At 36.4% G+C, this 15,102-nt stretch overlaps 1 protein-coding gene across 1 annotated transcript; it reads right to left on the reverse strand.

The window, feature by feature from the left end:
- Positions 1-5,346: 5,346 nt before the first annotated feature.
- Positions 5,347-9,689, reverse strand: LOC133226757 (olfactory receptor 52Z1P-like). The gene is made up of 2 exons (XM_061380630.1): positions 9,060-9,689; positions 5,347-7,364 (listed from the first exon to the last, which is right to left on the reverse strand). The coding sequence occupies exon 2, from the start codon at positions 7,334-7,336 to the stop codon at positions 6,380-6,382; it is 957 nt and encodes a 318-aa protein (XP_061236614.1). The 5' UTR covers positions 7,337-7,364; positions 9,060-9,689; the 3' UTR covers positions 5,347-6,379.
- Between the last annotated feature and the right edge of the window lie 5,413 nt (positions 9,690-15,102).

Consider the following 15,102-nt stretch of genomic DNA (forward strand, 5'->3'; position numbering starts at 1 on the left):
TTGAGTCTGAATTTGGCAATAAGGAATTCATGAGCTGAGCCACAGTCAGCTCCTGGTCTTGTTTTTGCTCACTGCAGAGAATCTCTCCATGTTTGGCTGTAAATAGTACAATCAATCTTATTTTGGTATTGACCATCTGGTGAAGTCCATGTGTAGAACTGTCTCTTGCATTGTTGGGAGAGTGTATTTGCTATGACCTATGCATTCTCTTGGCAAAACTCTGTTAGTCCCTATTGACATTTACTGGACACTTATTATGTTCCAGATATTGTTATAAGTGCCTTATATATTTCCTCATTTTAACAAAATATCCACACATACAAAATAAGTTTCCTAAGATGTTATACCTAGAAGCAATGGAATCAAGATTTGATTATTAGAACTCTGACTCCAGAGATTGTCCTCTTTAGTCACAAGCCTACACTGTTTCCTAATGCTTCAAACTAGTAATTCCAATTAATTACATGAAAATGACTGCACTCTTATTTTTTTTAACTTCACTCTTAATAAAAGTATTTAAAGCCTTATACTTTTTCATTCTTAAGTTTTTCTATGATTCTATATATTCTCTGCACTATTTTGTCTTATAATTGCTAATCACAATTACACTTTCCTGACTCCTCTATTAACAGTTTCTTTTGTGATATACATTTCTTCAGTTTCTGCCTGATATGTCAGATACACATTCTTTTATCAAATGTAGTAATTATTTTTGCCACTCTGTGCTGCTTTGTGGCAGGATCTTAATTCCCTGACCAGGAATTAATTAATTAATTAACTTAATTCCCTGATTCAGCAGTGACAGTACTGAGTCCCAAAGCTTGACTGCTAGTAAATTACCCAGATGCACATTCTAAAGTTCATTTTAAGTAACATGATATTCAGATATCTAGGAAATGTTTTAAATGTTGTATTAAGACTCCTTAGCAAGGAAAAGAGATGAATCTTAGTCATTAGCTCCTGCAAGAAGACACATAGTTCCAGAACACATTAACTGGCCTTGTCTCTGTGAAGAACTCTTATTTTTTTCTGAACTTTTGCTGAATTTTATAGGGCTGGTGCTTTCCTCTTGGAATATTAAATCCTTGCACTTGATGGATCCACTCTGAAGCCTCATTGATTCTCTCATTGCATCATTAGTTCTCATAGCCCTCCCTGTGTCTATGGCTGCAAGGCAATTTTGCAAACAATCCCAACCCCATTGTTTTTAAAAAATATGTGGTTGGATGTTGGAATAGCTCTTTAGAATTATTGCCTTTGTAACTAGTAGTCTGTTTCTTTAACCTGGTCCTATATTATAATTAAAACACATTTACTTCTCTTTTTACTTTTATTATCTTACCAGGACTATCGTGTTTTCAGATTTTTTTAGCTTCTCTATAACCTGGAGGTTGGTAAAGAGTTCCAGTGGGCTCTTAGCAATTTAAAGAAAACAACCGGAGTCACACTGTGCCAAATGCACAGTATTTGACAGTGACCTATGCTTTATCTATTTCTTTTAATCTTCAAAAATATTGATATTTATGAGATCTTGGACTTTGTGCCTGCTAAGTTGCTTCAGTTGTGTCCAACTCTTTGAGGCCCTATGGACTCTAGTTCACCAGGGTCCTCTATCCATGGGCATTCTCCAGGTAAGAATACTGGAGTGGGTTGCTATGACCTCCTCCAAGGGATCCTCCCGACCCAGAGATCCAGTCCACTTCATTTGCATGTCCTGCATTGACTGGGGGATTCTTTACCACTAGCACCACCTGGAAGTTCAGTTCATTTCAGTCGCTCAGCCATGTCTGACTCTTTGAAACACCATGGACTGCAGCACACCAGACCTCCCTGTCCATCACCAATTCCCAGAGCTTGCCCAAACTCATGTCCATTGAGTTGGTGATGCCATCCAACCATTTCATCCTCTGTCATCCCCTTTTCCTCTTGCCTTCAGTCTTGCCCAGCATCAGAGTTTTTTCCAATAAGCCCTGTGAAAAGGTACTTGCTATCTCTGTGTAAGGCTGACAATGTAGCTAGAACTTAAATGTGTGAACTAATGTATGAGGAGGTGATCAGACCTTGTGAGGTACTTAACTCCACAGGAAGGCATGTCCAAGAATTGTAAATATGGGAATGCTCCATGATGCTGATCCACAGAGGAAAAAGATCCCAGGATTAGTGTGGCTTTAAATATAGACAGCTGAGGGAAGAACAAATATATGTGGAAAGAGAGGGGATTTTCTTTATAAAAATATTGTAGTGGTTTCTTTATCTTGCATACTCTCAATTACATAGCAACATAGAGCTGGTCTTATTAAATAATTTGGGATGGGCTTTATCCTTTACCATTTTCTGATAGAAGTTTTTATGGAATCCATATTATGTGCCTTCTAAATGTTTGATTGTATTCATCTAGCAAATTCATCTGGGTCTGGAAAATTCCTTGTTGGAAGGTTTCAAACTACAATTTCTCAAGTAGGTATGAGAGTAATTAGATTATCTATTTTTTTCAAAATGAGCTTCAGTAGTTTGTACATAGCAAGGGATTTTCTCTTTTGTCATAGTTATTAAATATAATGAAGCTAATTTTTATTTTGTAATTGTATATGGTTTATTTCCTGAAAATTTTGACTAAGTTTGTAAGTTATATTAATCTTTTAAAAAGTCAGTTGATACTCTCATTCTTGTAAATTTCAAGGAGATATGTGTGATATCCAGCAATAAAATAATAAAGTTATTCTTTGTAAACAGGTATCAACAGAACAATGAATCAAATTTAAAGTCCTAAAACAATATTTAGGCCAACTAGAACTCCAGGAGTTTGTGATGGACAGGGAGGCATGGTGTGCTGCGATTCATGGGGTCGCAAAGAATCGGACAAGACTGAGCGACTGAACTGAACTGAAGAATTCACAGTCACTATAGTTGATTGTACATGAATACACTCACATTATGATTTTAAAAGTTTTAAAATGGACTTTAAAGATAAAACTTACAGAGTTTTTTCTTCTACAGAAGAGAAAGAAGAATAGAAAGTTTTACTGAGTATAATATACTTCTAAGTTTAAAATATTTTAAAATTTTGATGTTTATATATGTATGGGAAACAAAAATTTGCCAAAATCACTTCTGTATACTTCTGTTTTATTTCAATATCTAGGGGAAATAGCACAGAATTTAAGCAAAATAGTAAATACAGAAAGAATCAGAAACAATACAATTAATTGGTAATCATATAAAAATCTGGAAATCATGATAAACTTAGACTTCTTTTCCTCACTGCTAACTTGTAGAATAAAATAGAAATTCTATTTTTACTTACCTAAAAATTCTACTACAAAAATGTTCAAAATATCCTCCATCAGAGTAAAAAAAAAAAGAAGAAGAAGAATTTCAACAGACAATTAAAGTAATTAAATATAAATCCTGGATACTTAAGCAATTAAAAAAATAATAGGGACATCTGCAGGGGAGGTAGAATAATATAAAGTCATGCTAATGGTAAATATCTCATCTTGTATGGGAAAGAATCACTAGATAAAATTTATTTATAATTAGTTTAATTTAAATGTTCTTTTAAAAATATACACACTATCAGGAGAATTCTATATATTCTACCAGAATTTCTATGCAAATACATTTGTGTGTAAGATTTCATACATTAATATATGTGTGTACATTCCCTTACTTAAGATCATCTGATATGTATCACTCTGCAACCTGTAATTTCTCTTTAAAATGGTTTAAGCTTATTTCCATATTAGCACTTTGTAGTAACATATTCAGTAATAATTCTACCCAATTTTTAAAATGTATTGCAATACATTCATCCTATGCATTTATATTTCTAGTTTTCATTTTTGTCATCAATGCTCTGAGGATATAAACATGTTAATGAGTTTTCATTAGTACTTGTACAAGTGAACATGTAAAATATTCTTTATTATTTATTATTTTATAAATCATTTATGTTCTCAGACATCTGTTTCTTTTCTTCCCTGATGAATACCTTTTACTGTTGCTAGTAAGAGTAATAATTATTACCACTATGGTAAAATAAATGCAATCTACGCTGGGCTGGGAGAAACACAAGCTGGAACCAAAATTGCTGGGAGACATATCAGTAACCTCAGATATGCAGATGACACCATTCTTTTGGCAGAAAGTGAAGAGGAACTAAAAACTCTCTGTTTAGTGAAAGAGGAGAGTGAAAACATTGGCTTAAAGCTCAACATTCAGAAAACTAAGATCATGGCATCTGGTCCCAACACTTCATGGGAAATAGATGGAGAAACAGAGGAAACAGTGTCAGACTTTATTTTTCTGGACTCTAAAATCACTGCAGATGGTGATTGCAGCCATGAAATTAAAAGATGCATACTCCTTGGAAGTAAAGTTATGACCAACCTAGAGAACATATTCAAAAACAGAGACATTACTTTGCCAACAAAGGTCCATCTACTCAAGGCTATGGTGTTTCCTGTGGTCATGTATGGATGTGAGAGTTGGGCTGTGAAGAAAGCTGAGCACCAAAGAATTGATGCTTTTGAACTGTGGTGTTGGAGAAGACTCTTGAGAGTCCCTTGGACTGCAAGGAGATCCAACCAGTCCATTCTAAAGGAGATCCGTCCTAGGTGTTCTTTGGAAGGACTGATGCTAAAGCTGAAAGTCCAGTACTTTGGCCACCTCATGTGAAGAGTTGGCTCATTGGAAAAGTCTCTGATGCTGGGGGGGTTTGGGGGCAGGAGGAATAGAGGACGACAGAGGATGAGATGGCTGGATGGCATCACCCACTCAACGGACGTGAGTTTGAGTGAACTCCGGGAGTTGGTGATGAACAGGGAGGCCTGGCGTGCTGCGATTCATGGGGTCGCAAAGAGTTGGACATGACTGAGTGACTGAACTGAACTGAACTGATAGTATGATTATAAAGTGATTAAGAGGAGCTTTGGCATTCATTTGAGGAGCAGATGCAGATTTTTTATTCATTCCAGTGCTTTTACTAATGTATGGTGCTAGTGGTAAAGAACCCACCTGCAAATGAAGGAGACATAGAGACATGGGCTGGATCTGTGGGTAGGGTAGATCCCCTGGAGGACCCACTCCTATATTCTTGCCTGGAGAACACCCATGGACAGAGGACCCTTGTGAGCTACAGTCCATAGGGTCTCAAAGAGTTGGACACAACTGAAGCAAGTTAGCATGCATACATGCTAAAAATCCATAAAGTTCTACATCTGGCAAATTTTTCTCCTGTCTCCAGAGCAAAACTAATACAATTATGTAAAGTTTAAAAATAAAATAAAATTTAAAAATAAATAATTAAAAAAAATAAAATAAAATAAATTAGCTTGATGCCTCAAGATCACCTAAAATCATTATGTCCCATAATGCCTGAAATTATACTTAGGAAAGAGGAAATATGGGCTTCCCAAGTGGCACTAGTGGTAAAGAACCCTCCGATCAGTGCTGGAGATATCAGAAGTGGGCTCGATCCCTGGGTCAGGAAGATCCCTTTGGGGAGGATATGGTAATCCACTCCAGTGTTCTTTCCTAGAGAATCCCATGGCCAGAGGAGCCTGGTTGGTTACAATCCATGGGGTCATGGAGTTGGACATGACTGAAGCATTGTGTATTACACACAAGGAGGGAATATAAAAGGAAATTCCTTTCTCTGTCCTGCAGGTCCAGTGTATGTAGGATGCAGACTGATTACAGTAGTATTACTGGTAATAGTAACAATAGACAACCTTCCTTCATTTTCATTACATGCTATGCAGTGTTTTATAAGCTTTAAATAAAACATTTTACTTAATCATTTTAACAACCTTATAAGTTACATAATAGTTTGTGCCTATTATAAAGATAAGTGTACAGAATTCCAGAAAGAGTAAATGTACTCTGCCAAGGCCATACATCTGAAATTCAAGACTTGAACTTAGAGCCCAAATGCTCAGCTAATACATCAGGATGCTAAATACATGAGTACTATTTTCTCTGATTTACAGAGGTCATATTATAGGAGAATAAACTAAAACCCTGATAAGCTGATTTGACTTTTTTTTTTTTTCATTTTTTTTAGTGTGTGTGGGTGGGCTGTGTCTTCAGTTCTCCTGTTTGTCTATATTAGCATAAAACTGAAATTAACTATTGAATTTCTTTGCTTTAAACTTGTAACAAAGCTCATTAGTACACGGACTCTAAAATGTCCATGGTCTGACACTGTCCTGAAAAAAAGCAGTGAAACAAGAGTTTAACATGATCTGATTTACTCAAATCTTAATGCTATTATTCTCTCTTAATGCTGACATGATATAAGATATCCAATATAATTGTAGGTACTCTTCAATTAGTGGAGTTACATACAGAATTAAAGAACTACGCTGTTCAATCTACATCAGCAAAATTTCTCGCTCAAAGAAAAGACCTGGATAAATTTCTCCTGAATTTGCTTGGTTTTAACTCCATAAATGATGGGGTTGACAGTGGGTGGTACCACCACATAAAGATTGGCAAGAAGGATATGTATATGGAGTGGTATACTATGGCCCCCGAATCGGTGAGCAAAGAATGAAAAAAAGGCTGGGGTATAGAATAGTAATATAACACAGACATGGGAGCCACAAGTACCCAGAGCCTTGAGCCGGGCATCTTGGGAAGGAATTCTAAGCACAGTACACAGTATTAGGGCATAAGAGATGATGATAAGCACCACATCTAGGCATGTGGAAAATAGAGCCACAATCACCCCATAGTAGATGTTGACTTGGATGTTATCACAGGCAAGCTTGGCAATGCCCATATGTTCACAGTATGAGTGATTAATAATGTTCCTTCCACAGTAAGTAAGCCGATAAACCAGAAAAACCAAGGGGAAACAGATGAGGAAACTCCTAATTATAGAAGCAATGCCTATTTTTCCAATGACTGAGGGTGTTAGAATGGTAGTATATCTTAGTGGATAACAGATGGCTACATAGCGATCAAATGCCATGGCCAGCAATATGGCAGACTCTGCCACAAAGATGAAGTGGAGGAAAAACATCTGGGACACACAGCCACTGAAAGATATACCCACTTCTTGGAACCAGAAGATTGCTAACATCTTGGGTGTGGTGACAGTGGAAAGAAAGATATCTGCCAAGGCTAACATGGAGAGGAAAAGGTACATGGGTTCATGAAGACTGCGCTCAGTGAAGATCAGAAATAGTAAGAGGGTATTTCCTACAACAGCAACTATGTACATGGAACAAATGGGGATGGAGATCCACTTGTGTGCATCTTCCAGTCCTGGGATCCCAATCATGGTGTACCAAATGTCTCTAAGGTTAGTGTAGTTTGAAGAGGTTGCCATCTTTTATTCTGTCCTCTGATGCTGAACCCTGAAATAGGGTGAAGGAGAGAGAAAAGAGAATGAGAATGAAGTATCAGGGCTATTTTATCATATTAAGTGTGACTCTTGGCATTGCAGTAATTTAACTGCCTTAAAAAAGGATGGTAATAAGTAATAATTCAAAGATGATAAGCCAAATAGACTTCACTGACAAGAAAGTTACCATGACTTAATAGAGCTAATGCTATTGGTATTGATAATGAAAATAACAATCATAATAAACATTTAATGGGCTTATAATTTCATTTAGGCACTGTGACCAATACATTATATTTATTGACTTAGCATCATATAAGAAAACTTCTTTATAAGCTCTTAAGTATCATCAGTTTTACTTCTTGTCTGACTAGTCACTCCTGGTGATTAATTTTTTCTAGAGCTAAAGAAAAAAGTGTTCAGAATACTGGTGTGGCCTTTTAGGGAGAACAGTAACAATCATTATTCTTATGATTTACTATGAAGAATTTCATTATCAAATGAGAAGAACTTAGAGTAATATAAGTGTAGACAGTCCTTACTGTGAACAGTGTTTTTCTACCTTAAGAGTGTGCATGTTCTCTCTTTGTATGGTCCCAGGATGCATGCATTTCAGGTGAACTAATCCTGTGCAAAGCAAGGACTGATAAATCATCATTCTAACACAGAACATATGTCCTCTCATCACTCACATACATTATTTTCTTCCCTCCAAACTCACTTGCCTACCCCACTTTTTTTTTCTCTTTTCACATTTATTTCTCCCAGCTTATATTCAAATACCTGTCCTTTCCTTCTCTTCTTTTTTTTTTTAGCTCAAATTTTAATACTACTTACAAAGAAAATAAAAAAAAAAACAGCTTGTATATAATAAAATAGAAAATGAGTTTCAAGCACTCAAGAATTAAACACACAAGCATTAAACAAGTTAATGAACATTTCTTTAAGCTCACTCTGTATTTAATAACTCACTGAGGAAGGAATCAAATATAGATCATAAATATTTTCTATTTCAAGGATTCCTACCCTTGTGAAGGTCATGAAACATGGACAACAACACCTCCCTTCAAAGAAGATCAGGATAAAATAATTTGAGATATTCAATCACATGTGTATGACACAAAGAAGCCTAACCTTCACTAGAGAGATAATGAAAAGATTCATGGAAGTGTGGTCAGAAACAAAAAACTTCAGGAAAGAACAAAAAGACAAATAAAAAGCTAAAGTAAGGTATTTAAATCACTGTAAAATGAGATAATCTAGCTTATTGAGAGCTTAGAGATATAAGAAGTATGACTGAGCAAGCAGATTGTGTCTTGAAGATAAAGAATTTTAAAAGTCATGCTAATGGCTTCGTGGCTTTGAGTTTAGTTTGTCACATGAAGAACAAATTTATTTAGTCAACAGTATTTACTGAGTCTCTAATATTTTAGCAAAGTTTTAAGAAGAATATAAAATGATAAAAAATTAAGATTTATTTTTTCAGAGAAACTTTTGCTGGTGGGCAATTCTTTTTTTTTCAAACCTCCTATCTCCCAGTAGCATAGCTAAACAATTCTTAATTACAAACTTTGCAATATTGTTCACTAATACATTTCAATTTCCATGTAGCTATGAGTATATCTTCAGCATCCAGTATAATACATTTTGCTGAGTAAATATAGTTTAAAAGTTAGTGAAATTTATTGAAATGAAGGAAGATAGCTACCCAGAGTTGCTCTAGGAAACTTTTCCAGCAGATCAAAGCATCCAGGAATGTAGCCTTAACAGTGAAAACAGGGTGTAGAGATGAAATACGTCTAGAAAAAATTTAAAAATAGGTCAGGAGATAGGTTATATGAGGGATAAATGAAAGGCAATAAAACATTTTGAGACATTTTGTTCTGGGAAGAATAATGATACCTCTAACCAATAAAGGGAATAAGCTAGGAGATGCAGAATTCAGAGAAAGTTAATGCAATTGTTCTGAAACTATTAATATTTAACATGTCTATGGAATGACTGAGGAAATCAATGTGACTGACTCAAACTTGCCTAGTACCCTGGAAAGAGAACTGGACTAGGTATGAGGCTCTAGCTGAGCTGTAGCCTCAGTTATGCCATCAACAGACTGAGATCTTGGTAAAGGCATTTCACCACTCTGAACTCTCTATACATTCTAGATTAGAATCAAGTTAACTCATAGATAGTTCCCTTCTAGATACAGAAATCTAAACTTCATTTCCCACTTGTGAGCAATCCCTTCTTTAAACTTTCTTCTCCTTTGATTTCCTTGATCCCAATCTTGACTCCTGTCTTCCTACTACATTTGCATGGTTCTGAGTCTTTTCTCCAATGCTATTCTTATTATTTACAGTGTTATCATTATTGCTGTTATTATTATTGTTATTGCTCTTATTGTTCAGTGCTACTTCCAGACTGTTGTGTTCAGGGCAGAATGTCAGATAAAAACATTAGACCTTCACTAGTGTCTAGTGAAAACCATTGGTCTTTCACTAGCATCTAGTACAATTTCAAAAAATTAGTGAGGATTAAGTCTGATCACAGAATGCAAGACACTGGATGTGTAACAGCTGAAAACAGCAGTGGTAGGCAACTTGAGAAGACTGGTGCTGAGGAAAGGAAAACAGTAACTAGAAGTATTAAAAGGTACTAGGAAGTTTTCTTTTGAACAAAAGAAATAAACATGATGCTTAAAGTTGGTGGAGTCTCACAATAAAGAATTTGAAGCAAGAAAGTGAACAACTTTTGCAATTAAGTTCCCATCATAGAAAAAAACAAATCATTCAAGCTACCATATGGGTGTTCTGCTTCTTTCCTTAAGGCAAAATGGAGTCAGAATAATATGGGGTACGTGGGAAAGTTTCAAAAGAATCACATTTGATCCAGATATTTATAATAAATTGAAAGGCAATGCTTATTAGGGGACTTCTCTGATGGCTCAGCAGTAAAGAATCCACCTGCCAATGATGGAGACATGGGTTCAATCCCTGGGTCAGGAAGATCCCCTGGAGAAAGAAATGGCAACCCAGTCCAATATTCTAGACTGGAAAATCCCATAGTAAGAGGCGCTTGGCTGGCTATAATTCATGGGCTCACAAAAGAGTTGGACATGACTGAATGACAAAGCAAAACAACAACAACAAAATGCTTATTAGAGTTAGTGTCAAAGTTCATACAAAAAGAAAATAGAAAGGGAGAGAGAAAGAGAGAGAGACAGAGAGAGATACTATTGAAAACAAAAGATGTGTAGAACAGAAAACAAATGAATAAGCCATTGTCCAACAGAAATGAAGGCTATCGAGGTGAAAGGAGAGAAATATTTTATAGCAGAGTTGAGGATGAGTCAACTGATTCTTCAGGAAAGTTCAATTTCTCAGAATCAAGAAAAATTAAACAGAAAGAGGAGAGCTAATCACAAGAGATCATAGTTGGCTGGCAATTGAAGGAAATGATGAATGAATGCACAAGTGGTTCCCAAAGATAAATGGGATTCCAAGGGACCAAAAGAGAAAAAGCAGGTTTGGTCAGGGAAGGGGTGGGGTAGGGAGGAATTTCTTTCCTGTTCACCTGGCGCTAATCAAGCACAAAATTCTGTCCTGGATCTTTCTAATCTCTTTCCTCCGTAACTACAGGTCTGAAATTATATTCCTCATTCATATTTTTTTTCCTCTTATGCTCACTCTATCCACTTTCCTTTCAGAAGTACTTTCATCTTTTAATTGAATGTGTACTAATATATTAAAGTAAATCCATAAAGACACAGAAATGAGCTGATTTTGAAAACCAGCTTAGATATCAATTCAACCACAGTTTCTAAAATAAGTAGAGATACTATGATCCTCATAGCCCACTGTCTAGGCTTCAAAAAGAAGCCTTCAGCCATTCAATTCTATTCTAAAGATCTAGAACCTCAATATTTTCCATTATAATTTCCATTATTTCCCTTCTCCCCAGTACTCACTGGTTACTTCACTCAAAGCAACTTCTTACTGCAGCAGTGGGATCATATTGAGGAACTGTGGTAGAAGGAGATGCCATAAATAGTGAGCCAGCTGATCTGAGAGACCTTGGAACTTTGTCAGACACATGTCATGCAACAGACCTCAAGGGTTTGTTACTTACCAAGAAGGAAGTTGCAGTAAATGTTCTTGTTTGAATTTTTTTCTTCTTCTTCTTCCCAACCACTTATATCTTTCTTTCTCATATTCTCAGCTTGTGATTTAAGTCATAATTTACTATTTTTATTGTTTTTACTATCCTAATTCTATCTTGTTCCAAATAGATAAGAATACAATTCCCCATCAGGGAAAAAAAAAAAAAAAAAGCCTCAGTATGTAAAAACCACTATCAAAGGCCTCCTGAGATGCCAGCTCTTTCAGTTCTGTGAAACTGGCTTCCACACCCACTACATCTAGCCTTGTGTCTCAATTCCTTTTCTGTTTTAGATAAAATGATACAAATTCCTTCTGCAATAAACTATTCCAAAGAGAGTTTTAACCAGAAAGCTGAAAATAAATACAGAAACCACACAAAAACCTGTAAGATAGAATGTTAAAAAAAAAAAGAAAGAATCTCAAGAATCTGTGACTGACTACAGTCAGAGCAAACAAAACAAAACAAAACAAAACACCTGGCCCTTTTCTATTGATGATCCCGACTTTAGATTTATTCCAACTTTTAAATCCTGAAAAATTTCTTCCTCATAAAGACTGGCTGTTTCAAAAGTTACAAGTCACCCTTCAATGAACCGTTCATTAACCTGAAAGATCATGGTTTGGCCAGGTAGCCAGAGATTCTCATTATTAACAAATACCATTTCACAAGCATTGGACATGCCTCCACTCCCAGTCTTGGGTCTCCTTAAATCACAGCTCTGGGCAGGTGCTGTAATGTAAGCATATATGGCAGGAAAATAATCATAGGTCCTTTGGACTAGAAGTGAGACTAGTATGATATCTGAGACTTACAAGACCCCTTCAGAATTCATCAAGCAGTCACCTACTGTCCAATATCGGACACCAGGTCCTCATTACCTCATTTATTCTACAGCCACAGACTTACAGACATCCTGTAAGACAGGTTGTCTGTCCTTGATCTAGGTTCCAATGTTGACTCAGAGGCTGGTTCTATAGTTTTCTCTATCCCAGGAGAAATAAAACCCAAGAGAATTTGAGAATACAGAAAAGTATCTGTGGTCTTCTGAGTTCTTGATCCTTTTATTAAGGCCAAGAAAGACCCACTGAATGAATAAATAGTCTTATGGGAAGATCATACTTCTTAGACAGCCCTGGGGAATTAACAACAGTTGTATTAGCAGCAGCAACCCATACATAGACTGCCCTGAAAGACACAAAAAAACCATAGAGATATAGGATGTTGTCAAGGTTCCCATTTATTAAATGCATGAACTGTTGTGAGAGTAGGAAGGTCTATTTTTTAGTGTTGAGGGAACATAATCCTTAAGAATTTACTGTCTTTCAAAAAACATTTAAAAATCCATGGAGGGGTAGAGCAGTCAAATATTTATAAGACTTTTTTCTTATTAAATATGAGTCAGATATATTAATAAGTACTTGGGCAAACTTCGGGAGATGGTGAAGGACAGGGAGGCCTGGGGTGCTGCAGTCTATGGGGTCACAAAGAGTTGGACATGAATGGGTGACTGAACAACAGCAACATGTAAAGCAATATATGGGGCTTCCCTGGTGGCTCAGATGGTATATGAACCTGGGTTCAGTCCCTGGTTGGGGAAGATTCCCTGGAGAGTGAATGGCTACCCACTCTAGTATTCTTGCCTGAGAAATCCCATGAACAAAGGAGCCTGGCAGGCTACAGTCCATGGGATCACAAAGAAGCAGACATGACTGAGCTACTAACCTTTTCACTTTCAAAGCAATATACACTCCTCAAACCCTGCCAACTGTTTAGTTTAGAAAGGGAGATGTGTATGTGGGGGAAAATTAGCCTTTAATATCAGCTACTATTGCCATAGTACTTAGCAAGTTTAAAACATATTTCTGATGTATCAGTACTTTTAAAAACACAATGACTCCTGATATTATTATGTTTCCAGTGACTAGATGAGGGCATTGAAGTCCTGAACATTCACCTGCACATATAGTAAGAAATTGAGCTAAAAGTTGAATGTAGGTTTTCCTTTGTCCATCCCATGCTCTTCTTAGACAACATTGCCATTAAAAATTTATAGTGATCAAGCAAAAGAAGTGCTTTTCCAACAGAACAAAAATCATTAATTTAAAGTCAGAAACTGTTTAGGCATAATTTATTATTTCTATATGGAAGATACTATGCAAATTGTATTGGAGTGTATGGATTAAACTTACACTCTATGGCAGAGATCCAATACCCCATCATGCACCCATCTCAACCAGAATTGCAATATTAAAAAGAAAGACTCCAATTTGAAAGGAGTGGGATAAAAAATGTGATAATAGATCTATCAGATCTATCTATATTTCTGTATATAGTATCACCCTGGTATAATCAGCCAGAGGTTATTTCTGGCTTGTGCATAACTCTACCTTTGGTTCTTTCTGATGTCCACCTGTGGTTTGCCCTCAGTAATCCAATATCCCCAGCAACACAATAGATAATGCAAGTTCATGATTAACGATTTAGCCAACATGAACTCATGGTTTTAGGGAACTGAAAGGGCAACAAAATCTATAGTTCATTGATACAATGAGATTCTTAAAGAACTATGGCATTTACAGTTTTAACTATGTTGCTATTTTTTTCTTTTGAGGGCTTCCCAGGTGGTACTAGTGGTAAAGAACCTGCCTGCCAATGCAGGAGACTTAAGAGACACGTGTTCGATCCCTGAAACAGGACGATTCCCTGGAGGAGAGCATGGAAACCCACTCCAGTATTCTTGGCTGGAGAATCCCATGGACAGGGGAGATTGGCAGGCTACAGTCCACACGGTCACAAAGACTTAGACCCAACTAAAGTGACTTAGAACACATGCATGCACATTTCCTTTCTCTAATGGTGGGAGATATGAAATCAGCAAGGGAGATGGCATGTTACAGCAAAGAACACAAACAGATAGTTCTTAGACCAGAAGAAGAAAAAACTAGAGCTTAAACACTACAAAAAATCTTCACATGCATTGATTTGGACAATAAGCAATATATAAATACTTCTTCTCTACCCATTATCCTAAATGTTCATTGAGAAGTAACTATGCCCCATGTTGGATTTTGCATTACATTTTTAATCAAACAATAAAACTGCTTATCCTGACAGAGCCCTACGCCAATTAAATATACTTTCCTATGACCTTCTCTATCCTAGGAGAGGCCCTGATGAAACTATTGCTATGAGGTTTATACTGGCCTCCAGAGAGAACCAGAAACTCCCTGAAGAGTAAAATTCTTCTGTATAGTAAGGTCAGATACAAGGATAATCTGCTTGGCCAGTGCCCTGCTGGCATTGAACACTGTCAGAAATGAGATAAGACTGTTGAGAAGGCAGATTAGGTTTAATTAGGGACAGAGAAAATTCTGAATCTACAATGTCTTATCTTCTTGATTATTGAGCCCAAATATCCCTTCATATTGTGCCTTTAGGATACATGTATTTGGGTAAAGTACAGAAGCAAGCAGAATGCTTTTCTTAGCATAATGGAGGTCCTCACAGAAGACTTCCATCAGATTTCAAACGTCCAAGGAGGCTTTTCTGTGAAAGTCTAGATATGTTGAACTTCTAAAAAGGTAGGTCAAATA

The sequence above is a fragment of the Bos javanicus genome, chromosome 15 (genome assembly GCF_032452875.1).
Source record: "Bos javanicus breed banteng chromosome 15, ARS-OSU_banteng_1.0, whole genome shotgun sequence".
NCBI classification, from domain to species: domain Eukaryota; kingdom Metazoa; phylum Chordata; class Mammalia; order Artiodactyla; family Bovidae; genus Bos; species Bos javanicus.